Source organism: Lissotriton helveticus, chromosome 4_1, assembly GCF_964261635.1.
Source record: "Lissotriton helveticus chromosome 4_1, aLisHel1.1, whole genome shotgun sequence".
Lineage (NCBI taxonomy): Eukaryota > Metazoa > Chordata > Amphibia > Caudata > Salamandridae > Lissotriton > Lissotriton helveticus.
In genome coordinates, this window is record NC_136063.1 from 1,539,992,400 (window position 1) to 1,540,017,144 (window position 24,745).

Genomic DNA, 24,745 nt, shown 5'->3' on the forward strand with positions numbered 1-24,745 from the left:
CACTAGGGTTATAGCACATTTGGTTGATTTTCAGCTGGCTGTTCAGTAAATATTAAATGAGGCCCAAAGACTGGTCTTTAAACTGTATCCTGTTGTGTTTTGCATAATGATGTTTTTGTGATTATATATTTTTTACTCAACTTACCTAGACTTGCTCACATCTCCTTGATTTTTAGCCATACTGTTTTATTTAGGTTACAATACAATTTGTTTGAGTCTCTTGAATTGTGAAAATGGCAACTGGTCTTTCACTGACCCAGTATGAAAGCCACATTAGTGCAGTAAACATTTTCGTCGATACTACCTGTAAACAAAAACCTTTATGGTTAATTTCTTATTGAGTACCTTACTTTAGTATCGCATATCAAGAACTTTTCAACACAACTATTATTCAGTAAGAGATGGGGACCGTAGTGGGAAGCCCTGTAGCTAATGAGTGGAAAAGTATTTTCTGAAAAGTACCAAGTGAATGCCAATATTACTGAATTATTGCTTTGCTGTGGAGAATGTTGAAGAAAGCTCATCCACCCATGCAGTTACTAAACGTCAATTGTGTGCCATCACAGGGGGTGGGAGCAGGCCGCTGACATGTCCAGATGCTAGAGGTAAACACGCTGGACATGTCAGCGGCCTGCTCCCACCCCCTGTGATGTCAATTGTGTGCCACTCAAGTTCCTTTCCGAGTCTTAGTACATTTTGGGTGTAAACTGAAAGCCATGTGACTGGTTGAGCTGTGCCAGAGGGTGAACAAAACAACTGAACAAGATGGGGACCCTGTGAACAGACCTACTGGATTTCATATGACAGGGGATAAAACTGAAAAGAGAAGTGAATGAGTGTGACTGTTTGAGATTGCATTTAATCAAATACCTTAGATAAGTGACCTGAGTTCTTTGGCGATATGATAACAACATACAAGTTACTCTGAGGGAATTTAGAAGGAATGTACCCTTTCAAGTAATACAGTAGTTGAGTGTGTCTCAGTGGTAGTTTCTTTGGGAGAGTGTGGCCCACCCATCCACTGCGAGCAGTGCGAAGTGTTAGAAATAAAATGGCAATGAAATAATGTCATTGCCGTTTTATTGTTATGTAGGGCGCTCGGCAGCCGCCAGCCTGCCACTGAGACAGGAGGGTATGTCCTCTGTTGCCGGTTGGCAGCAGGAGGTCTGGAGTAGTGGTGGCCATGCACTTTAAAGTGCACATGTCACTTTGGCTGGTGGTCTTGTGCCGGCCAAAGTGACATGTGCACTTTGAAACTCTCCAGCAAGCTGTCTTAAACAGCTGGGTGGAGACCAAGCAAATGCTTGAAGGAGAGTTAGGCCATCCCGCTCCATCGGATGTATGACAGTACGACGCGTACCGTCACAACGCGTGCTTTAACAACGCGTCCCTTACAACGCAAGTCGTTACCACGACTTGCGTTGGGGGCGCGGATTGAGAATAGTATAATTTACTATTCTAACACCAGTCCCCGTGGACACTAGGGAAGGTGTTGGAATAGTAAATATACTATTCTTAATCCTCTAGCGCCCTCCAGCGCAAGTCGTGGTTACGACTTGCGTTGTAATGGACGCGTCGTTAAAGCCTTGTGGAGTAAAATCCGCGTGGTAAAGGATGTTTCCCCGCTCCATCCAATCCTGGTGCTGCTCTCATGTACCATGAAAGCAGCATCTGGATTGCTTGGGGTTTGTTCTTTCCACAGTCTTCGGAAGGACAGCGAGGAGGACGCGGAGACGGCAGTAAGCACAATTTAGTTTTATTTCTTTAATATAGTGTGTAATACATGTACTGCTTGTTTTATTTTGGAGGGAGGGCTTGCTTTTTGGGGTTTTTGAGGGAGGTGTTTTTTAGTATGGACTTTTTTGGGGGATAGAAAATTTGTTTTTTGTTTTTTTGTAGGTTGTGGGGCATTTCGCTCGCCTCACCATTCTGAAGGTCACCAGCGCTCCCGGTGTGTCTCACCTGATTTGATTAGCCGTGGATACACCTGCGTAGCTAGGGGTGGTGAGGGGGGGCGGTCCGCCCCAGGCGGCACCATTTCTGAGGCGGCCGCGGTCGCGCGGCACTGGAGTCCCGTTGCGGCCGCGGCGGCCTTTATAATTTATTTGGGATTCTATGGAACGATTCGGGAAGTGAACACAGTGTCGCAAATAAATTATTAAGGAGGCCGCGGCCGCAACGGGCCTCCAGTGCCGCGGCCGCCGCAGACAGTAAAAGTGTGCAATTATCCCAGCCTTCACTCCTTCTGACATGACCTGCTTCGGTGGGTAACTGCAGACTGCATGCATTGCACAGTGCACACAAACGCGGGACTTACTTTTGGCAATTTAACTGAAAGTCCCGCGTTTGCACTGTGCCTGCCTGCTGCAGTTACAACTTAAAAGCAGGTCAGGACAGTAGTGTGTGCAGGCTGTGTCCTCGTCCGTCCTCCGACCGTTGTTGCTCAACAGCCTCGCTCAGAGTCCTCCTCTAGGCCATCCCTCGCCTCCCGATCAGAACGTAGCAGTGACGTGTTACGCGCTCACCGCTACGCTCTTGTCGGGTTACTCTTGTGGAGGAGTCAATTCTGGCCTGGGTGCGATGGCGGGCGGTGCTGGTTTTTAATGCCTTTACACGTGCAGGCACAGTCACTGCGGGTGCAGGCAGCTTTCAGACAGACTCAGCCTGGACTAATTAATTGAAGAGGTGAGAGAGACTCGGTCTTTGACTCGGCATTTGACAGCAATGAGGGAATGCTGCCAGCTTAGAGGGGGTATTGGTGTCTCTCTCCTCTGCCCCAGTCCTGCAAGTCGTCCAGGTGAATAGGAGGCCAAACAACTTTTCTTTCAGAAATTATGAAAACACAATATACAATATATTGCTATAGACAGACACAATTAGGTCATTTCATGAACAGACATATGTCATTGTTGATTGTGGTCTGTCGCCTGTCACTCCCTGTAAACACACCAATTGATCTATCAGTCTCTGTCTAGCTTTCCATTACTTTCTAACCTCTATTTCTATTTCTGAGTGCCACATATTTGCTGTCTCATTTTGCTCACCCTTTCGTATTCGGTGTGTGAAGTGTTTAGCTCCCACCTAAGGTAGCAAAGCAGCCACGAAGGTTATGCTGAATACCTGAATGCTATTTCCACGGCCACCGAAATTAAGCATTACCTCCTCACCCGTCTTACTCCTCCCAATCGTTACCCATAGGAGTGATTGTTTTGCGCATGCAGGCTTTGTTTACCAATCTCAGCAACAGCATTAAAAAAAACGAACCCAATATAACTTCATCCTATGACTTCACTGTTCCCTCCTCTAGAAAAGGAGAAAGCACAACTCCAAACTTCTTGTATTATCCAGGGTATATAAAAATGAAGCTGTACAGTCGGTTTGCGTCTCTGTGAAGAGGGTCGCTAACTAGAACTGTGACAAGTAATAAAGATTACAAGTAATTAAACTCATCATTACCTCCTCGCCCGTCGTCCTCGCTCCATTTCCCACTTATATGCGATATTACCCAAGAACATCAAACAGCTGGTGTACAAGTTAAAATTAAAACTCTTTAGTTATATATTCAGCAACACCAGTGATTTAGTCATATTTATAATTTTAGCTATTCTCATGTATGCTGCTGATGAGGTATGTTAATCGAATAACCAATTTTTTAGGCCCTTATTGAAATCCTGCAGGGTAGCAGTCTGTATGTTCTCCTTTGTAATGCCGGTCACTGGTGTATTCAACTGTGTAGCCTTGGACTATGTCATGTATGTGCATATAACTTGCATGATCGAGGTAACTATTAGCAGCAATACAACGTGTCTCTCGGTCCTTTTTCCCCAGCATCCCCCCCCCTCCCCAGGGGCGCCAATCTGAGGGATAGCCCCGGGCGCCACAGGCTCTAGCTACGCCCCTGCGTGGATAAATGGGAATATGTAGTAAATGTAAAAGATGTGCCTGGGAAGGTTTCTTGTGCCCACTTGGCCCTTCTTTGTTCACAACCCGGGAATTAACATCGTTTCTAATGCAAAATATCCTTACATTAGGATACCAAAAGAAACACAGAAGTTGCCTAAAAAAGTTAATATGTTTGGCTAGTTAGGCAAACAATGGGTTCAAGGGCCAGAAGGTATTTACTTTGGTGCGATCCCTGACAGTGTCCACACTCTATGTCCCCATAGTCCAGTCTGATGGAACTCTTTCTTGGGTTGCCCCGTGATGGTACTCGAATATTACAGAACCTTTAGAGGAAGAGAAAGCAGTCTCTATAACATTAGGGCATGGAGACGTTGGGACTGTGCAACAGCGTGGTCTTAAATTTCTCAGGGAATCTGTTGATGCAGAGTATGGATCCCCAGCATGGGGCGCACTGCAAATTCTGAGAAAATGATAAAACAACACTCACTTGCAACTGTTCCCCTCCTCTGACACTTCTACAATTTTTTCCACTCAATAGCAGCCCTTTCCAGCACAATAACAGCCCTTTCCAGCAATATAAACCATTCTGCACATTGTATACACGTCTCTGAGTTAGTATGCACTTGCGTGCAGTATGGTTATGTGGTGGACCTGCCTGGTGGAGAAGGGATGTCTAGAAGTTTACTTCTTCAAATAAAAACACCTTTACCTCTCCCAAAGGCCTTCAGTCTCTTTTGCCAGAGTTTGGAGAAGAGATCAAAGCTTGTGAACAGTGGGGCCTGCTCCATAGCTCCCTTCCTCTGATTCTTCCAGAATACCCCACAATTCTGGGGGAGACAACCTTTACAACGCAACTTTTACTACGCAGTGCCATTACGACGCAACTTTTAGAACGCAAACCATTACAACGCATTGCGCTGGGGGCGCTCTAGGATAGGGAATAGGTTTAATTTACTATCCAACACCTTCCCTACTATCCACGGGGACTGGAGTTGGAATAGTAAATTAAACTATTCACTATCCAGCGCCCCAAAGCACTATGCGTTGTAATGGTATGCGTTGTAAAAGTTGCGTCGTAATGGCATGCGTTGTGAAAGTATGCGTTGTGATGTCATACATCCCAATTCTGGGGTAGGCTCCAAAGTGTCATCCTCTCCTTTGATTTACTCCAAAGCATTATCAGTGGACGCAGCCATCCTTTTCAAGGAGGTCCTAAAGATCCCAACCTACCTCGTATTTTTAGTTCTGCTCTTCCTGGTCGCTTGGACTGCTTTGACCAATCAGCAGTCACTAGCCCCCTGCCATCTCCCTAACACATTTTGACAAAGCTCTCGACTGACACCAGAGCTCATGTTTTAAAAAGAGGCCAGTCTAGGTGGATTGCCATTCTCCTTTCCTTCAAAATGCTGCTATTTCTCAAGTCAGCCCCAGCCTGCTCAGGAGCTTCTGAATCTAAAGTGGAACCTGCCGCAGTCTATCCTCCTTGTCCACCTTTACGAAAAGAGACAAAGAGCTTCTGACACCAGAATTCATTCCAGCTAGTAATCCCACCGCCAGACCTGGACCCCTACCTGCACAGGCGGGACCTTTTGTTCACAGATGACAAAACGTGAGGTAGGTCAAGATACGTGCAGGTCCTTACAAAATAAGGCAGTGTGTATGTGTTAAGAGCCAAGACTTATTCAAATGTTTTAGCTGTCCCCTCTGACAGCAGTAGGAATGAGGGGAAACTGCCCAGGCCATATCCAAAACATAACACAATGCCATCAATATATTCTTCAAACTAGGTTGCCAAAGGTGGTGACTTTGGTAGCTGAAGGTCACTAGGAAAATTATGCTGATGAGAATTCGAGTTTCAGAGTGCCCCGGGAAATAAAGCATGTGTGTCAGAATGTTTGATTGTGAAGCCATGGTCTTTCGAAGTCAGTGTGGTGGTTTGGTGTTGCAGTGGGATATCATAGAGGAAGACACCCAAAAGTACTGTCGTGTCGTGGATGAAAGATGTACACAATATCTTGATATTTTTGTAAAGTTGGGGATCCAGTTGATGGCAGCCTGAACCAGCCACATAGGAAGAAGACCCTTGTTTGGCACATAATATTTATCGACTCAACCACACGCACAATGGCACAATCACAGCCACAACTAATAACAATTAACTAAATCATTTTTGTTTCAACAGGTTTGAAAAGGATCTTCAGGCAATGATTGGGCACAAGCCAAGCTGGTACTGGAAGATTATGTGGTGCTTTACCAGCCCTCTGGTTATCATAAGCCTCTTCATATTCTACATCACAGACTACATCCGCAAAGGAACCCTGCAGTACCACGCATGGGATGCTACCGAGGTGCTTTGAAATGTTTATTTTTTCACTATGAGAAATGTTTGCAAAAGATCTGATGTGGAACTCTATTAGGTTGTATCCTGTGTTGTCTTTTTTCAGCACTAGGGCATAGCCTGATCAAACCACTCTGGTGTTTTGCTTCCACCCCAACATTGCCTTGTGAGTGGCCTTAGAACAGGGACTCGAGACAGGGCTCATTTGTCAGCTCCTAATAATAATAATAATTCCTTGTGTAAAGCGCAAACATATCACCCTTGAGGGTTTCAAGGCGCTGGGGTCATTGGGGGATTAAGTGAGCTATTGCCCAGAGTCACATGATGCTGAGCTGGGCTTGAACTCTGAGACCCGGCATTCGGAGTCAGCCGCTCTGGCCGCTGCGCCACACCTCTCCTTAACTGTGAGTGTATGGCTGTAAATGGACATTAAATATTATCAGCGCTTGATCAGGGTTAGTAATAATAATGCAAACAAATCCAGTATCACGTGGATAGCACGTGGAAGAGGGTCTGGTGGTGCTTGGGAGGTGTCCCGTATGACTGAGGACAGAGCAGCCTGCTCCCCCTGTGCTGTTGTCTGGGTGGGTGGGCGTACTGTCGATTCTGGGTTTTGCATCATACCATGGACAATGCTGCCTCCCGCTGGCGAGTAGTCTCACACTTACAATTGTTTCTGTGGAGTGGGAAGCAATGGAGGTTTGCAGGGTGGGCATCAGGATGCAGTCAGGGGCCATTGCGGGAAGTTCAGGGGACCCTTGTTTTGTCCTGAAGCCGTGCCCATCGCTATCAAATGTCGGGGTTGCTAAATACCAAAGCTGCCTAGTTGTGATTCCACCTTATGCCTGTTTCATTCGCCTTAGCCCCTCCGTGCCCTTTTAGCTCACTCTTTGTCTCGTAGTAACAGTTTTTCCATCTTTCTCTTCCTTCTCCTTCCTTTCTTGTGTGTTTTCTATCTCTGGCTCTGACTCTAAATCTGAGGAGGAAAAATTAATGCTGATCCCCAAACATTAGTGCCAGTTGACCCCAGCTGCAAACACCAGCTCAAATTAAGCACTGGAAGCTATTTTGTGGAGGCAAATAGACTACAATTACATATGGTTGGATTCACTTTTTAGGTCGAAGCACGACCTGCATTCAATGCGTAAGCATTGATTGCAGTCTGCTTCGACAACTATTGTGATCCGTTTTTGGGAATGTGGGACACGACTCAGACGCGCGCTTTTGCAGTCTCAGTTTTGACCGCGGGAGCGCGCGTCTGAGCCGCGCCTGCGCAGATGAACTTTCAGCCCCTGCTTTCGCGTCGCTCTGCTCGCATGCATTAATGGCACACACACACACAGACACAGCCAGCCCCCACCCCTCTGCATGCACACACATACAGGCGCGCGCACATATAGACAGACAGACACACTCAGACAGACACACACACGCAGACAGACACACGCACATACACACAGACACACGCACATACACATACGCGCGCGCACCCCCTCCCCCCACACTTACCGGGGTCTTTTCGTGTGTCCCCGTCTCCCTCGGCAGCCTGCGGGTCAGTCTTGACAACAGGCGGGGCTCTCCACGACCACGGGAGCTCCGCTAGTTCACAGGCAAATCTTCCGACTGACTACAGGAGCGCGGGTTAGGCTCCCATTCGCTTCCTGTTTGCGGCCCCGCCCCCGTCCCAAAACAAGTTGCCTGGCTTCCGTTCTAATCTGGGCTGCAGACATAAAGCCCACAGGTAGGTCCCCGGGTTTCCTTTCACGGGTAATACCTTGTCTTCTATTTGTTGTAGCACTCGATGAGAGTGCATGTGTTCTGCAGCTGCCTCCTTCATGTACTTCTTCCCACACCGTGTTCTTTCGCGCACACTCCCAGTTGCTGTTCTTGCCTCCTTCCCATTGCGGGTCCCTAGTAGTTAAAGCTTCCCCACCACCTCCTTGTCCATTTACTTACCCAGCCCCGACCAACCCTCCATTGTCCATGTGTTTCTCTATCCCCCCACCCTCGGATTTCAGCTTGCTGTCCCTCCTGCCCGACCTCTGTTAGCACACCGCCCCTTCATCTGCTGTCAGAATGCTGCCCCAGCCCATCCTGTCAGCTTACTTCGCCCGTATCCGTTGTCAGCTTGCTTCCCGAATATCTACCGCCTGCCCTCCATTGTGGCTTGCTTTTCAGTCCTTCCCGCCTGCCCTCTGTTGTCAGCCTGCTACCCCAGCATTATGTTATCAGGTTGCCTTCCCATCACCATTTTCTTCAGCCCGTCCGCAATTGGCCCGTCCCGCCTATTGGCTTGCTTCCCGAGGCATTCCTCCTGCCCACCCTACGTTGCCCATTTGCCAACACCAAGCATTCCTCCCACCCTCCATTGTCCCTGTGCTTTCACATTGCCAACGCTTGCTCTTTTTGAAAAATTACTTCAGTGCAACTATAAATGCTCTGCGTTTCAGGATACTTGTTTTTACTTGTTTCTTTTCCTCACCATGCCAACCATGTGCCAGACACTACGAAGATAACACACATTTTGGTGTTCTTCACATCCTCAACCATCGAGGTGAATCCGATTATATTATACACGGTAAATTCTCCCCACTCCCAAAAAATGGCAGCAAAAGTGCGTGTTGGTTAAATGCGCCCTTGTTCGTGCAGTGTTTACAGAAAGTGCAGTTGTGAGCATCCAATGCACGTCTTGCACGAAGTCCTCTGTGTACGTCGCCCCCACATCCATCTTCTAAGCACATGGAAGTGCTGTCATGAGCGCGCCAGTCACTCTGAGGACTGTGATAAGCACCTGAAAAGGCTGTTCATAAACATCCGAGGCACTATGTGTGCGGCCTCTTTGCAAGGATCAGCAGCAAGTCTACAAAACACTCTTTATGCCTATCTTGGAGAGGAATGAAAGTCTCTCTGACTATCCGGAAATAAGTATGGCGGCTATGTGCTTTCTGGGTATAGCGCTTTTGCCCTCACATGGGGTATGAAAAATTCTCTCTCTCTTTCTCATTATTTTCTTCTCACTCTCTCTTTTTCTCGCTCTCTGTCCCTCTTTCTTTCTTTCTCTCCCTCGCTCTCTCTCTTTATCGCTCTTTCTCTTTTTCTCTCTCCCTCTCTCTCTCTCTCTTTCTCTATCTATCTGTATATGTATCTATCTATATAATGGGACTAAGCTTTAAAAGGGCAGTACTCTTGCACAAGGCAGAGATGTTACACACGTATTTTATGCAGCATAATAAATGTGTTGATCTTTGTAATATAATACATTTGCATTATTTGTTCTAGAAAGTACTATTTTAAAGGAATGTTATGAGGCAATTCTAGTAGCCAAAATATTAAGCAGCCTCGTAGTCATCTCCGTTATTTTTTACTGCAGAGAGCTACTGAAATGTAACTTGTACCTCCGTGTTTGCGTCTCTTAATTGACAGTAACAGCATTTGCACAGTGAGGCTTTGTAGTGCTCATGGCAGTAGGGGTGTGTGGGTACCTAACAGGATTCTATGTTTTGTCACTACCGGAGTCATAGCGGTTGAGTGTGTTTTTGTCGTGTCTGTGTGTCAGATCATTCTAGTGATTGGGAGATGGTTCCTGCTGTTTTTGTGTAAACTTCATGTTTTTGTTTCTGTTCGAATTCCCTGGCTGGTCAATCTCTTCAGGCAACGGAGGCCACCAGCAGACATCACCAACAAACAATTATCTGCTGTTACTCGACTGCTGGAGCGAGCATCTGTAGGTCACTTTGCTGTGGTTGCCAATCCTCTACAGGGCACTCTAAAGGGCATTTGTGGTCTTCAGGATTAAACAAAGAGCAGTGGTAGGAAGGATGGCACCTACACAGGTCCCGGCTCAATCTTCAGCTGGACCTCCTGTCTGTGAACATTGTGTACATGAGTTGGGTGTTTTTCCTCTGGCTGGAGATTGTACCATCTAGGGGATAAGTGAAGTGGACCATGGTAAGTGGTGCATCTTCATTCTTTAGCTCATCTACGGTAGGTGCCTTCCAAGGCTTCCTACTTTCCACTCCCTTCTAATATCTTACTTACACCGACCCCTACCTTCCCCACACAAAGTATGAATTTAGCACGAGGGAATTATGTGTTTGAAACTGAAGCCCAGTGCCTTGATCCCTCCTCTTCGTTCTGTATCATTATTAGGTCACGCCTTAGCCAATGCGCTTGCGCATTGCTCCGGCGAGATTATAGTAAGGGGAAAAGAACGGTCTACCAAAACGGCGGAATAGACACAGTTCATGTGATCTATGCGCGTGCACAAACCAGCCACGTCACACACCGCCATTTGTCGTGCCTCGCATCATACTTCAAAGGCTGCCACTCCCCCCCGCATCAGACTTCAAAGGAATGCGCTCCCGCTCCCCCGCCCCCCCCCCCGCCACAGCAATGCTGAGTGCTTGTTTTGCTTGTGTGCTTGCATCTTCCTTCCTTGGCCCTGGGTGTTTTCCGTGTTCTCCCATTCAGTGCCTTCTCGAACACCACCACATCACTCATGGACACCACCACATCACTCAGGGACACCACCACATCACTCAGGGACACCACCACATCACTCAGGAACACCACCACATCACTCAGGGACACCACCACATCACTCAGGGGCACCACCACATCACTCAGGGGCACCAACACATCACTCAGGGACACCACCACATCACTCAGGGACACCACCACATCACTCAGGGACACCACCACATTACTCAGGAACACCACCACATCACTCAGGGACACAACCACATCACTCAGGGACACCACCACATCACTCAGGGGCACCACCACATCACTCGGGGGCACCACCACATCACTCGGGGACACCACCACATCACTCGGGGACACCACCACATCACTCGGGGACACCACCACATCACTCGGGGACACCACCACATCACTCAGGGACACCACCACATCACTCGGGGACACCACCACATCACTCGAGGACACCACCACATCACTCGGACACCATCACATCACTCGGGGACACCACCACATCACTTGGGGACACCACCACATCACTCGGGGACACCACCACATCACTCGGGGACACCACCACATCACTCAGGGGACACCACCACATCACTCGGGGACACCACCACATCACTCGGGAACACCACCACATCACTCGGGAACACCACCACATTACTCAGGGACACCACCACATCACTCAGGGACACCACCACATCACTCAGGGACACCACCACATGACTCAGGGACACCACCACATGACTCAGGGACACCACCACATCAGTCTGGGACACCACCACATCACTCTAATACACCACCACAGCACTCAGCCCAACCACATCATCAATCAGCACCACAACAGCACTCTCCTTGCTTGCTACCAATACGCATTGCCATAGCCAATAGGACTCGCATTAGGAAAGTGTAAGCTATTGGCTTTGGGAATAGCAACGCTATTAATTTATATATTTTCAAAGCCAACACATATTAAAAAAAATTGTCATTTACAATACCAATAGCTCACACTTTCCTAATGCGAGACCTATTGCATTGCAAATGCTTGTTAAAGCTGCATCCAAATGTTACCATATTTTTATGCTCTTAATCATGCTGCTCCAAATCCATACATAGTTTAAATGCTTGTAGCTGAGTCTTAATGCAAACACATTTTATACAAATTGATGAACTCTGCAGTATCTACACTTAGGGGCCGGTTACGATGCGGCCCGTAAAGTGTCCGACCTGCTATTGCAGCCTTTAGGGCCACTTCATAATGGGCCACGTGGTTTCCTTTCTGACTGCCTAATTATGATGGAGGCGGTCAGAAAGGTAACCAGCCCATCATTCCGACCCGCTTCTTACGGGCTCAGAGAGCCTGTCCTCCAGTTGGAAGCCGGCTAGTACTCTCAAGGAAGGGCCTTTCCGCCCTTGAGATTACAACGCATGGTTTCTGACATGATTCCCATGCCAGTCTGTCCGACATGGAAATCATGTCTGAAAGTGTGTTTGGGGGCCCACAGCAGGGCCCCCTTTGACGCATGGCCTCCAGTTGGAGGCCGAGGAGGCATCTATAGTGCACCCCTGTTGATCCCTACTCCTTCCACGGGGTGCAGAAACAAACCGCACCTCCCATTTCGCTTTGGGAGAATGCATTATGTCTGATTTACGGCCGTAATACATGCTCCCATAGTGAAATGTAGAAATGCGACCGAACCATGTTCGTTCGCATCCTAATGAGGCGGTCGGGACTTCCGACCGGGTGTCGGTTGGTACGAGGACCAAGTCTGTGGTGGGCGGAAGGAATTCCACCCGACATCAAAATCAGGCCCTAAACGCGAAAGAAGATGATAGCCTTTGCAAGGTATCTATTATTGACGTAAGATTATGTCTGAAAAAAAAAGTATTACGTGTATACTTATATCATGATTATAGGTATTGTACTAAGTAGTTTTGTTTCGGTTCTATAGCAATACCTGGAAACATGAATTTAGACACAAACTTGGTATAAAATGTCAGGATATTTATACAAATTTCAAATCTGGTAGGCTGTCAATAGGCACAAAATATTGGCAATGCCACAAAAGTGACACATCTTGTAAGCTTTGTGGCTGTCTATTGCAACAGATGCTGCATGTTTTGTTCATATTCTTGGAGCTGGTTGCATCTCCGGAGTGATAGTTCTGCTGTTTAAAAAGCATGATATATATGTACTTTATTGAACTCTATTGTTTTCCTGTATATGGTGGATACTGTAGATATTTGCTGTAGATTATATCATTTTATAAAGCAACTCATTTAACATGTTTTATGTAGTTAATTAACTTATATATACATTTTGTGATAATGATAATGTTAATAATTGTGTTAATAATGTACACTCAAGATTTATGTTATTGTACCTACTTTTGTGGACTTTGGTGTAACTAAATAAATAATGAACCGGTGAGGCCCGAATGTACTGCAGGAAACGGACCCAAATCTTTGATAGGGACTGTTTTTCAGAAGTCATGTCGGTTACTTGGGACCTGCAAGGGTCCTCACTTAGTATGACACTTTTTAGTATACGTCTGCAACCACTGGTCAACATTATAGCTCCCTATTGGATCTCTATAATTTCCTATGCGGACGACACGCAGCTGGTCTTCTCCTTTGCTCCAGACTCGGATACCTCTCCATTCATACTTGGACTTTGTGTTGAGTAGTGGGACAGCTGAATGAACAAGTCCTGACTTACGCTCAGTGGAGCTAAAACAGAACTCATGATCCTGGGAAACAACTCTGCCACTCAACAAGTTCTAGATGGAAGCCCAGGACATCAAACTTTCAATTAGTTGCTTTGAAGTGTTGAGGATGCTGCACAAATCCTGCCTCTGTTTCCACAGAATTCTAGACAGGTAATGGTACAGGCCCTTATTCTCCCGTATATAGACTAAGGTAACTCATTATACCTAGGTTTCCCTAAAGGAGGGACACACAAACTTTAAGTCATGCAAAATGCGGCCCCACGCACGTTACTTGAGATCCCAAGATCGCATTAGGTTAGACAGGGTTCGATAGACCTGCACTGGCTTCCCATTTTGCAAAGAATAGAATTTAAGTCACTGGATTTCCCATCCCGCTCTGCAGGCACAAGGCCTGCCTATTCTACACCATTTGCTTGCCTCTTAATCCCTAATAGATCTCTTTGATCCTCAAATCTCTAGCTGGCTACGGTCCCCAGGGTCAAATGAGCCAGAAGTGGAGGAAGATCTTTCAGATTAAGTTTAGCCAAATTGTGGAACTCTCTACCCCATGCTATGCGAGCAACAGCTAATGAACCACACTTTCGAAAAGCCCTCAAAAATTGTCTTTTTAAATAGGCATCTTCCCTTATTGCCACCCTGTTCTGTAAGGTGCACCTGTTTGACATAGCCCTGGGATGTCTTTGGGTTGCCATACGCTCTACAAATCGTATTGTATATTATAGTACTTTGATGCCCATCATTCTTCAAATATTTTGTCAATATGATACTTTAATGTCTGTCTGCTACTTTGATGATTCAATGTCTCCAGGGATGAAGGTTTGCCATTGTATTAGGCTGCTGTCCAAGGACTATTTGAAGCAAGCAAACCAATGAATATGCAGCAGTCCACCAATTTGTTGCAGAGCTACTCTGCATAACTGAGGGAGCCCCTTTAGGGAATCAGGAACTTCAGCATTTGGAGTATTTCTGGGAAGCATCTTTGGTAACCTATCTCAAAACTGTCTCGGTCTCCACATAGCCTTGTGAAGTCGCAGCCTCCAGATCTGAGCAGAGCTGCAGGTGGCATCTTTCTAGTGATGTGATCAGTGGTAAGACATCCTCTATTTTCTGCTTGTAATAGAGTTCCTTTTGAATCCCAACATTGCTTCTTCTCCTTCAAAGCTACTCTTGGTCATCCAGTCTCCAAATCCCAATATCCTCTTTTACATTTTTACTTCTATGTTACCAATCTAGTACTACATCTCGAGATTTGTGTCCCACAGGAAAATAAGCATGCACTTGGTTGTATAGAAATCAAGCTTTCCTCTCAAAAACACCCCCACTTAAAAACGCAACTAAGTTTTACGCCTGAACTTCAGTCATGAACTTGAAGAAAACAAATGCAGAAAGGGAATTTTAATGCGTTAACAATCGTCACCCATTGCTTGAAAACAACGTCATTCACATTTCCGATCAGCCCAGGGGAGTATTTATTTTTCACTACCATTGAGGCATCCAACAGTGAACTTCAACAAAGCATTTTATTCCTTTCTGGTAGTCCACCTAAATTCGGTTTTATTATGTCATTGTGATGCAGAAGTTACTATAAACAAGAATACAACAGTATTTATAATATTGAATAACAAATAACTGAAAAGCTAATCAACAAACATCAATAAGAATTAGAAAAAACTGTGTGAAAGAAGAAAGACAGGGAAAATAAAGATAAGGGACTATAGAAAAGGTAGGCTACTTACTGACATAATAAAACACAACTACTAAGTAACTGCCATGTTTTCTAAATAGATATAATTCAAAAGCAATAGAACATATTTGATGATAAATAATTTAAATATCACCTTGCCCAAAAGACATGAATATTTAATAATCAACAAGAAACATTCATCAGTCAAGAGGGTTTTACAACATCCCATTTATTGATCATTTCATGATTCTGATATGCTGGAGAACATAACATCTTTTTAATTGCTATAATAAGGATAATGTAATTATTTTATGATTGTTATGTTATGTTATATACTTTTATAAGGCGCTCAGCTACCCAAGGGTTTCCCGGCGCCGCCTGAAAAAGCCACAGTAATCAAAAGAAAGATGGAAACCTATTGATTAAAGAGCTAGGTTTTCAACAGCTTACAGAAGTGCACAAAACTAGGCTCATTCCTCAAAAACAGAGGAAGAGAATTCCACAAGGTAGGGCCCAAATAGGAAAAAGAGCGGCCACCTACCATTCAGTTGAGCAATGGAACTTAGATAATGCGGGGCCTTGCCTGTTTTAATCCTATACATATAAGTTAAGGTCTTAAATTTAATGTGATTCTCCACTTTCAACCAGTGGAGATCATGCAAGATACTAGAAACAGATAAGGGGGCATATTATCAATGACCGGTGTTAAAATTATCGCCGTTTTATCGGCTGGAAACTGCAGATAAAACGGCGATAATGGGCTTGATAATACGCCCTTGTTAATTCCCATAGAAGCCCATGTACTTGTGTTAACATGGGCTTCTATGGTAATTAACAAGGGTGTATTATCAAGCCCATTATCGCCATTTTATTGGCAGTTTCCTGCCGATAAAACGGCGATAATTTTAACACCGGTCCTTGATAATATGCCCCGTAGTTTTAGGAATCTGACCGAGCAGACGAGCAGCAGCATTTTGAACAACTTGCAACTTACCACTAACCTCTTTAGTGGCTCCAAGAATGAGGATGTTGCCGTAGTCCAGGCGAGATGTGACCAAAGCCTGGACTACCATTCTGTTTGTGGAATCAGGCAACATCCATAAAATCTTTTTGAGCCATCTAAGTATGGAGAAGCATGTTGCAGCCACCTTTATAGTTTGAGGCCTCATCGAAAGATGATCATCGATGATAAATCCCAAGTTTCGGGCTTGCTTAGTAGGCTGAGGGGTGGCACCCAATTCAGGGGGCCAATGTTGGGGGCCCCAAAGCTCTTTGTTATTCCCCAGGATGAGCACCTCTGTCTTCTCCCCATTGAGCTTAAGTGAATTAACTTGCATCCACTGCATTATTTTACTAAGCCCATCTTGAAGAGAAGAGGGCCTAGAAGCTCCTTTAGCAGAAAGGGAGAAGACTATTTGGGTGTCATCAGCGTAGGAAAAGATTGACAGTCCTACCTCCTCAGCGATATCAGCCAAAGGTTTAACATAAATGTGATTAAATCAAATACCATTCCACAATGCAGTGTTGCATTCTTTTCCTAGTTTAGAGTTATTTTTTGAATAGCAAAAGCGATAAATACATATCAGCTATGTTACCTTTCACTGGAAGAGTATACCATTCTTCAGCTAGCCTCCACAAAATGATATTCCTTAATGAGAAGTGAACATTAGATTCTAAAAAAGAATTTATCTGTTTCCAAATTTGAATCCAATATAGATTAACTAATCACAAATCATGTGGACTAGATTTCCAATATGAGAGGAACGGAACTAACACTGCTCAGATATATGGGCATTCATTTTTGAAGGGATAATGGAGTAGAAAATATCTATAACAGAAGAAGTAAAATGTTTGTGAGATATTTGCAGCCAGGAAAGCATATTGTTTTTTCTTTAATATTCTTCCACAGTGGAAGAGACCAACTAATAATGCAATTTGTTTCCAATTCTAATTCAATTTTGCTGTGTATCCCTACTAATATGCAGTGTATAGAGAAACCCCAATTCAAAATAAGTTTTTGTAGGCATATCTGAATGAGCAAATTATTGATTTTATTATCATCAATAGAGGTTGTATTTGCAGAAAATATAGTCAAATCTCCCAATAGCATCTTTCAGTTCTCATATATTCTAGGAAAAAATGGGAATTAGGTATTTATCCTGCAGCTGTTAAAAGGTGCATAAACCGGTTTTCAAATAATTCATGAACCCAGGCTACACATGTACCCTTTTCCAGAATATCCCCCAATTATTATTTTAATGGATTTATTACATCAAAAAGGAGAGTGGATAAACTAACCCCATTTGTAGAGTCATGCAAAATATGAGATGAGATTCGTCTACACATTCTTCAAACTCGAGAGAGAAACAGAAGCTGGTCTCTGAGATAGACATACAAATTCTTTAAAAGAATGTGTCCTTTCTAAATTAACCCATATTGGGATTTCAACATCGTCAGATAATCTTAGCCAATGCCAATGTTTTTTAAGATGAAAAGTTGTATGATATAGGGAAACGCTGGGAGCCCAAGCTCCACCCTTTTCTTTAGATGTCCTTATTCTACATATAAAATAGTACTTCTTAATCATTCCAAAGGAATGTAGACAATATTCTATTTATGGGCCTGATTCACAAATGTAACTTACAATTTTGAGTAATTAACAATTTTGAGCAACTTTACTACTCGTTGCTTATTCACATAATCCAAGTGCAAGTTACTACTAAAAAAACTGCCCCATACTTGGCCAACCACTGATACTGCAACACCCGCCCATAGAAAATAATGTTAATGGAAAGAGGGAATTAATTTAAACCCTATAGGAAATAATGTTTAAAAAATGTCATCATTTAAAATAGTTAAAAATATAAAAAATATATAATTTAATGTAAAGAAATATATAAAGATATTACATATATATTATTTATAAAATATTTGAATACTCTATTTTGAATTTAAAAATCGATAAAATTGTTATTAAAATATAACTAAATACATTGTCATTATTTATATACATCACTTGTATCACTTATTAATGCATATTAATATTTGTTCCATAGGTGGGGATATATTTTGTAATGTAAACATCAGAAGAATAATTTTAATTGAATATGTTTCCATTATTTAATATTTCTTTCAAAATTAAGTTAGTAGTGCTGTAGCAATTTATTATTTTATTCTACAAGAAATATATAAAATAAATGTACATTAATATTTAAAGATAAAAATATTTGTAATACTTATTTTTCAGTTAAATAAACCTTTTTATTTTTCCCTATACTTTACCATGTGAAGGTGAGAGAACATTGTCTAATTTTCCAGGGGGTGACTGAAAAATAAGAAACAGAAAACTCCACATATGTACAGCAACACCCCCATTACAAACACACATATTTTAGAGCAATTGCTTAAGCCATTTTACTCTGGGGCGGCGATACATTGGGCAAAAGAATAGGAAATTAATTTTATCATTAACGCTCTCCAAGCATTTGTAAGTGTAAGAGTAGTTTGATTTCCCATAGGTTTCTACATACCGATATATTAGCTGATTGCGAGGCAAGGTACTAAACCACAGCATGATATGAATTTTAGCCCACACTGGTTCCACTTCACCTAGGTAAATCTGAAATGCAGGTAATATTTCCTAGTGAGAAAAGCCTTAGTTAAGGCACCCTTAGCCATTTTAAAATTTGACACTTCCATAAACCATTTTTTGTAAGGGAGTCTAACCTCGCTTGCGACTCCTCGAATAATAGGCACAGGGTTGGTTTAGAGATCGGGCATGCCTATCTGTCCTAATAGGTGATACATGCTTGAACCCGCTTGATAGCTACTACAGTAAAGGGCCAATACATATTGTAACACCGTCTTATATTGTTCCAGCTCAGCTGTGCCCCATACCTGCTCCCAGTGGAGTACAGGGTGCAACTGGACTAACAGAGAATTGTCCAACATCCGAGGACCTGGAACCAACAGCACTTTTGGGGTGCTTGAGGTTAGGTTTAAAAGAGGTTTTAACACCTTAGCCGCGGTAGGATTTACCGCGGTGCGCTGAGTTTTTTTAAAACCCGCGGTTCATGACGAGCTCAGCTCGTCATGAGCGTACAAGAGGTGTACCTCATGACGAGCTGAGCTCGTCATGAGCGTCAAAGGGGTTAATAAAGGCCCTTTCATGCCGAGATAACTCTGAAAAATTAGAGTAGCCCCAATCTCTGCTCCATACAGGGCAGCATTCTGAGTCTGTACCTTGTATATCTCAAGGGTGGAGAAGACAAGGACCCGCTTTTCTCCCTGATGAATCACAGGATTTGCTTCTGTGTGATATGCTAGGAGATTATTGCTCCTATTTATGTGCTTCTACCATTTTACATTGTGTGCCATGTCTATTCCTAAGTAGGTGCACCTGCTCTGTGCCCTAGTTGTCCAGCCTAAAGTTGTTCTTAACCCTGGAGCAAAACTTCACTAACATGTTTTTGCCATGTTGAAATACATTTGCTACGTAAAACTTTTCAAACTTGTCCAAGAAGTTCTGTAGGCCCTTTGGTGGCTTGGAGCCCACTAAGTCATCGTCCGCAAATAGCAAAACTGCAATTTTATTTCCTCGCCTCCTCGGTGCATCCGTCAGCCATGCTCAAGTAGCTTCCACTATCAGGTTGATAGATAAGGAGAATTTTAAAAGAGCCAGTGTGCAGCCCTGTTGAACACCTATTTTAACATAAAAGGGGGCTGTACGTTTGCCTGCTGATCCCAACGTACTCCTGCGGAGTTTCCATTGCGTAACCTATGGAGCCTCAGTAGATTGACCTGCAATGATGAGCATAGAGTATTCCTTGGAACATTATTAAAGGCAGAGTGCAAGTCCACAAATACCACATATAAGGCTTCTTTAATTAGTACTATATATTTATGAAGGAGTGGGAACAATCGAACTGCCTGATTTAGCATGCTTGTTTTCTTTCTAAAGCTAACTTGTCAGAGAGACACAATCTTCCTATTCTCAGCCCAATTTCTTACTCTTTGCTGTAAGATATATGAAGAAATGTTTTCAATATGGTCATCGGGTGATAGGTGGATGGATTATTTCAAACTCCTTTTGTGTGTAAAGGCACAATTTCCACATCAAGCTAAATTGATGGAATAGATGCTCCACTTAATATTGCCTTACCCAAGCATACAATATATTTCCACCATAACACAGGGTTGAATTTATGTAGGTCTGCTGGGATTTTTATCTAGGGTGAGATCTTTGTCCCATGTTTGCTTAGTTTTCTTTATTGAGAATGTTGACTTACCGTGGCTACAGAGTTTATGCCCCCCCTGCCCAAGTTGTTGAAGAGCATAATGAAAAGTGCACCTACCATTAATCTTCTAAAATATGTACTTCTGAGACTGGTGGTCACTTGAAAGTTACAATGGGATATAATACTCCAGAATGTTTTGGTGTTTGTAGATCCCACTGCTCCCGACAGATCCTGCCACCTATTATGTTTCCACATCACCTTTTTACCTTTCAATGGGGTTTTATATTGCTTCCTTTTGCATTTGATGTCCTCCTTAACATTGCTTTTAATGGCTATCAGCAGTGCTGTCTTTGCTGATCTACAGTCTTTTTCAAATGAGTGTTTTTTCTTGGCACCTTCTGGTTTGCTTCAAAGGAATGCAAGACATTCTGACACACAACATTATGCAGCAAATGTGAACTGTATGAATGTATACCTTTCTGCACAGAAAATCATGGTGGTAATATATGCACTCTCGCCCATGGTGCAAGGGTGCCTGCATTGGTGCTAGGTAGCCACAAGTGCACCAGTGCAGAGAGAGAGAGCTGAAGAGATCCATATCTTAGTAGACTTGGCACTCTTCAGCTCTAACCCATGCTTGCTGCCCTGTGTTGCATGAACGTTTGATAAATATGCCCCTTAATCTTATCTTAAATATGTTTGTAAGTATTCTCAGGTGATTTTTTTCTTCTATGAACAAAACTGATATTAAAATCTCCAGCTGCATCATTATAAGTATCACAGTTGTTGTAGACTGAAGCCTCAGAAGATGCTGCTACACTACAGATGCACTAAGCAGTCACTCCGCTTCTCAGGGCTGTCCTCGTTGGCAGTGTTAGGATAGTCAAGCCTGAAAAGAATGACCGTGAATAGAATTCAATAAAGTCTAGTGAATCTAACCTTATGCAATATAACCTGATGCTCATGTAAAGCGATATAATGCTATTGGGAAACGTTTGTGATATATAAAAAATAGTACGTACTGGGGCCAAGAGAATGCAGAACACTTTACATAGGACAAAGCATAGGTTAGCACGTCAATGACATGAGCAATAAGAGGCACTGAGAGTCTTCCTTTTTCTGAAGTGCAAAAAAAGAAATCAGGGCCAGGCTGAAGACTTGTATGGGGGCTGCTGTATTGGGAGCCAGTGCCCATGCTTTTCATCATCACTAGATGTCTTTAGAAGATCAAAGGGCCTTTTGGCAAGACCCAAAAAAACTCCCCCAAGAACAGAACACTTGCTCTGCCAAATTAATGGACATGGAGGACACCCTTTATAATAATAATATTTATTTCCACTAACAACAGACAAATATTTTGGTAGTCAAACACTGAGACTATGTCTGTGGGTGCAGGCAAAATGTTTTATATAGAAAAAAGGTTTCTGATTGGATTAACTGCAATTGGAATGTGTACGGTGTACTGAGCTGTAGCTTGGAAGTTATTAGGCCTGAGCTAAATGTAAATTACCCAGACAAGGTTATGAATTTTCCAATAGAGAAAATGTTTGAAATTTCTCAAAATTGGAGCCCACGTGATTTTCCATCATGTTTGCCCCTGAGAGACTGGTTTGTGCAGAAAATTTCTTGCTAGGAGAATTCAACTCAAACCAGTCTCATACCAGTGTTTCGCTTTACTTGTCTACATGTAGCATGCCAAAAGTCATGGGTGGTACTGGCAAAGCACATTTAGCAGTAAAGTGTATTTTTACATAATTTTAAGAATTTTCCAATGTTTTGCACACCTTTAGAATTCATACCCAGTGAGAGGTTGCTACAAACAAGGAAGTAGTCTCATAGGTTACAAAAGATGTATGTTTATTAGGTTCAGATCATGTTACAGTTAAATAAAGTAAATCAGGTGAAGCCCCACCAGGAGCAGCATCCTGCTGTTCAGCCCTTCTTACTCCAACTGTCCACTCACCCAAGCACAAACTCTCTCAATATTCTAACCATACAATGACCTCACTCATTTACTGAGCAGCATCAAGACTGTTGGGAGAATGCATAAAATAGCAAGAGGCCCCAACTGAGGCGTAGTTGTTTTACACTTGTGTTGTGGCCTTTAAAATATTCGTCAGGTTGCAGAGTATTTTTGGCTAAGATTATGCATCACAGCTCTAACCAGACACTAGTTATCTTCTTCTTGTAATCTAAGAATAAAGTAGGCATTTAAGTTTCAAAGAATGCGGCCACCTTATTGTATCATTGTAAAGCATCTAATTATGAGGTGTGGCGCCGTGGCCAGGGTGACTGACTCCGGAATCTGGGGATCACGGTTAGATCACCGGCAGCAGATTAGCCGGCACCATGTGACTCTGGGCAATAGCTTGCTTAATCTTCCCGATGGCCCCCAGCGCCTAGTGACCTTACGGGTGATTGTTCGTGTTTTACAAATGTGGATTATTATCTAGCAGCTTGCCTTAATATAGCAATCATTTGATTTTGGCCTCCAATATCAGTCAGTCTCGTGCATTTCATTCCAGTAAACTATTTTTTAATTTCTCTTTTGCAGGGTCGACTGGTGACAAAGGATTATCCCACCGAAGCACTTGTAGTTATAGGGTTGCTGGTGGCCTCCTCGATTGCATGCATACCTGTGGCAGCAATAGTTACATTCATTAGAACTAGACTAAAGAGACAGGTATCGCCTGATCTAAGACTGTAAAACATTCCTCTGGCCCCTGCGCATCACTATTTCTATGTACAAAGCCGCTGTCGTATTTAAAAGAAGAGTACAGGTCAATCGAGATGTTCATGGACAATCCAACTACTACGTATATAGAGCCAAGGACATGCAACAAATCATGAACACAAGATGAATTTTCATCTGGGCAGTCCAGCCAATTGGCCTTATACAGACGTGTCCAATACAGTGACCACAAATAGAATGTCATGCATGCATGAGGTGCAAAGAAGCAATAGAAAATTCAAGAAATCCTAATGAGTTGGATCCAGTTTTTGTATTTTTACAGTGCTATTTCATAGTTTAAGTGCATATTTTTTGCAAGTAAAATAAATGCATATCTGCTTTAATTTCATGACTGATTACATTTTCGACTTGCTGAATTCTGATTATTCTGTTAAGCTAAAGAAATCCAGCTTACAATAGGGTTTGGGATTGCAAATACATGCAGAAAATGCCAAGCACAGCACTTCTAAAACAAAGATGTGTCTATAGAAAATACCAATAATATTTCTGCCTCCATAATAAAATATCCTTTTACATTACAACATGCATTTTCAACTTTGTTGCATTAGGATCTGCCATGTGGGTAGATTTTACACAGGCATGTAATGTAGCGGGCGGGTAAATGTATATTTTCATGGAATGCAAGTGGAAGTGGCATTGCAAATGTGACAAATGTCCACCCAGGCAGCTGTAACATTGGGCAATATTATCAAGAACGGCGATATCATTATTGCCGCTTTAGCGGCAGGAAACTGCCGCTTAAGGGTGATAAGGGGTTTGATAATATGCCCTTGTGAATTCCCATAGAAGCCCAGGTTCTGTTGTGAACCTGGGCTTCTATGGGAATTCACATGGACATATTATCAAGCCCCTTATCGCCACTTTAGCAGCAGTTTCCTGCTGCTAAAGCGGCGATAATGTTATCGCCGTTCTTGATAATATGGCCCTTAGTTCTTATTCACAAACATTTGCTAGGAGTTTTTTCTGCACTCATTGGCAACTAGTGTGCAAAAGTTTGCCAAACACTTGCTAGGAGTATTATGGGGAAGGGGGGATTCTTCATATAGAAAATGTTTTATATGTGATGAAAACGAGGAAACCAGTGCTTACACATTTACCCTAATCCTACGGCTGTGAACAGCATGCACTAATCACAATACATAGGGATAGTGCTGACAGACGAATGACACGGAAGGTATGGAAATCACAGATTTCCCGGTGGTACACAAGGCATTCTTTAAATCTCTAGACATGCAGAAATCTGCTGTTAATTTTAGATATAGGCCTATGTGCAAACGTACACATTTTTTGAGTATTGACCCCTAATGCACAAAACTAATAACAAATGTTCTAAACTGGGTTTGCCAGATCAAAAAATTTAATTAGGCCATTGTGATGATAGAAGCAGAAAAAAATACTAATTTAAAATCACAAGGAAGACAGATTATTACATTTGCAAACCATAAAGGTTTATTAACAGATTAACAAAATTACATATTCAAATCATCAAATTAGTTGTTATTCAGTAACCAATATATGAATGCATTAGTCTATAATTTGCAAGGCAATTCAAATTCATAAATGCAGAGAACTGCTATAAAGTTGTCCCAAATTAAATCAAAGCAGATTTAATTTCCCATG

At 43.1% G+C, this 24,745-nt stretch overlaps 1 protein-coding gene across 3 annotated transcripts in view; it reads left to right on the plus strand.

The window, feature by feature from the left end:
• Positions 1–23,643, plus strand: part of SLC6A20 (solute carrier family 6 member 20) — a 436,355-nt gene extending 412,712 nt beyond the window's left edge. For all 3 annotated transcript variants that reach the window (XM_078688162.1, XM_078688164.1, XM_078688163.1), the window contains exons 10-11: positions 6,086–6,251; positions 22,928–23,643. In XM_078688162.1, coding sequence (XP_078544288.1) covers positions 6,086–6,251; positions 22,928–23,080 — 319 coding nt within the window. In that variant the 3' untranslated portion in view covers positions 23,081–23,643. The remainder of the gene's footprint in view (positions 1–6,085; positions 6,252–22,927) is intronic.
• Positions 23,644–24,745: the final 1,102 nt, after the last annotated feature.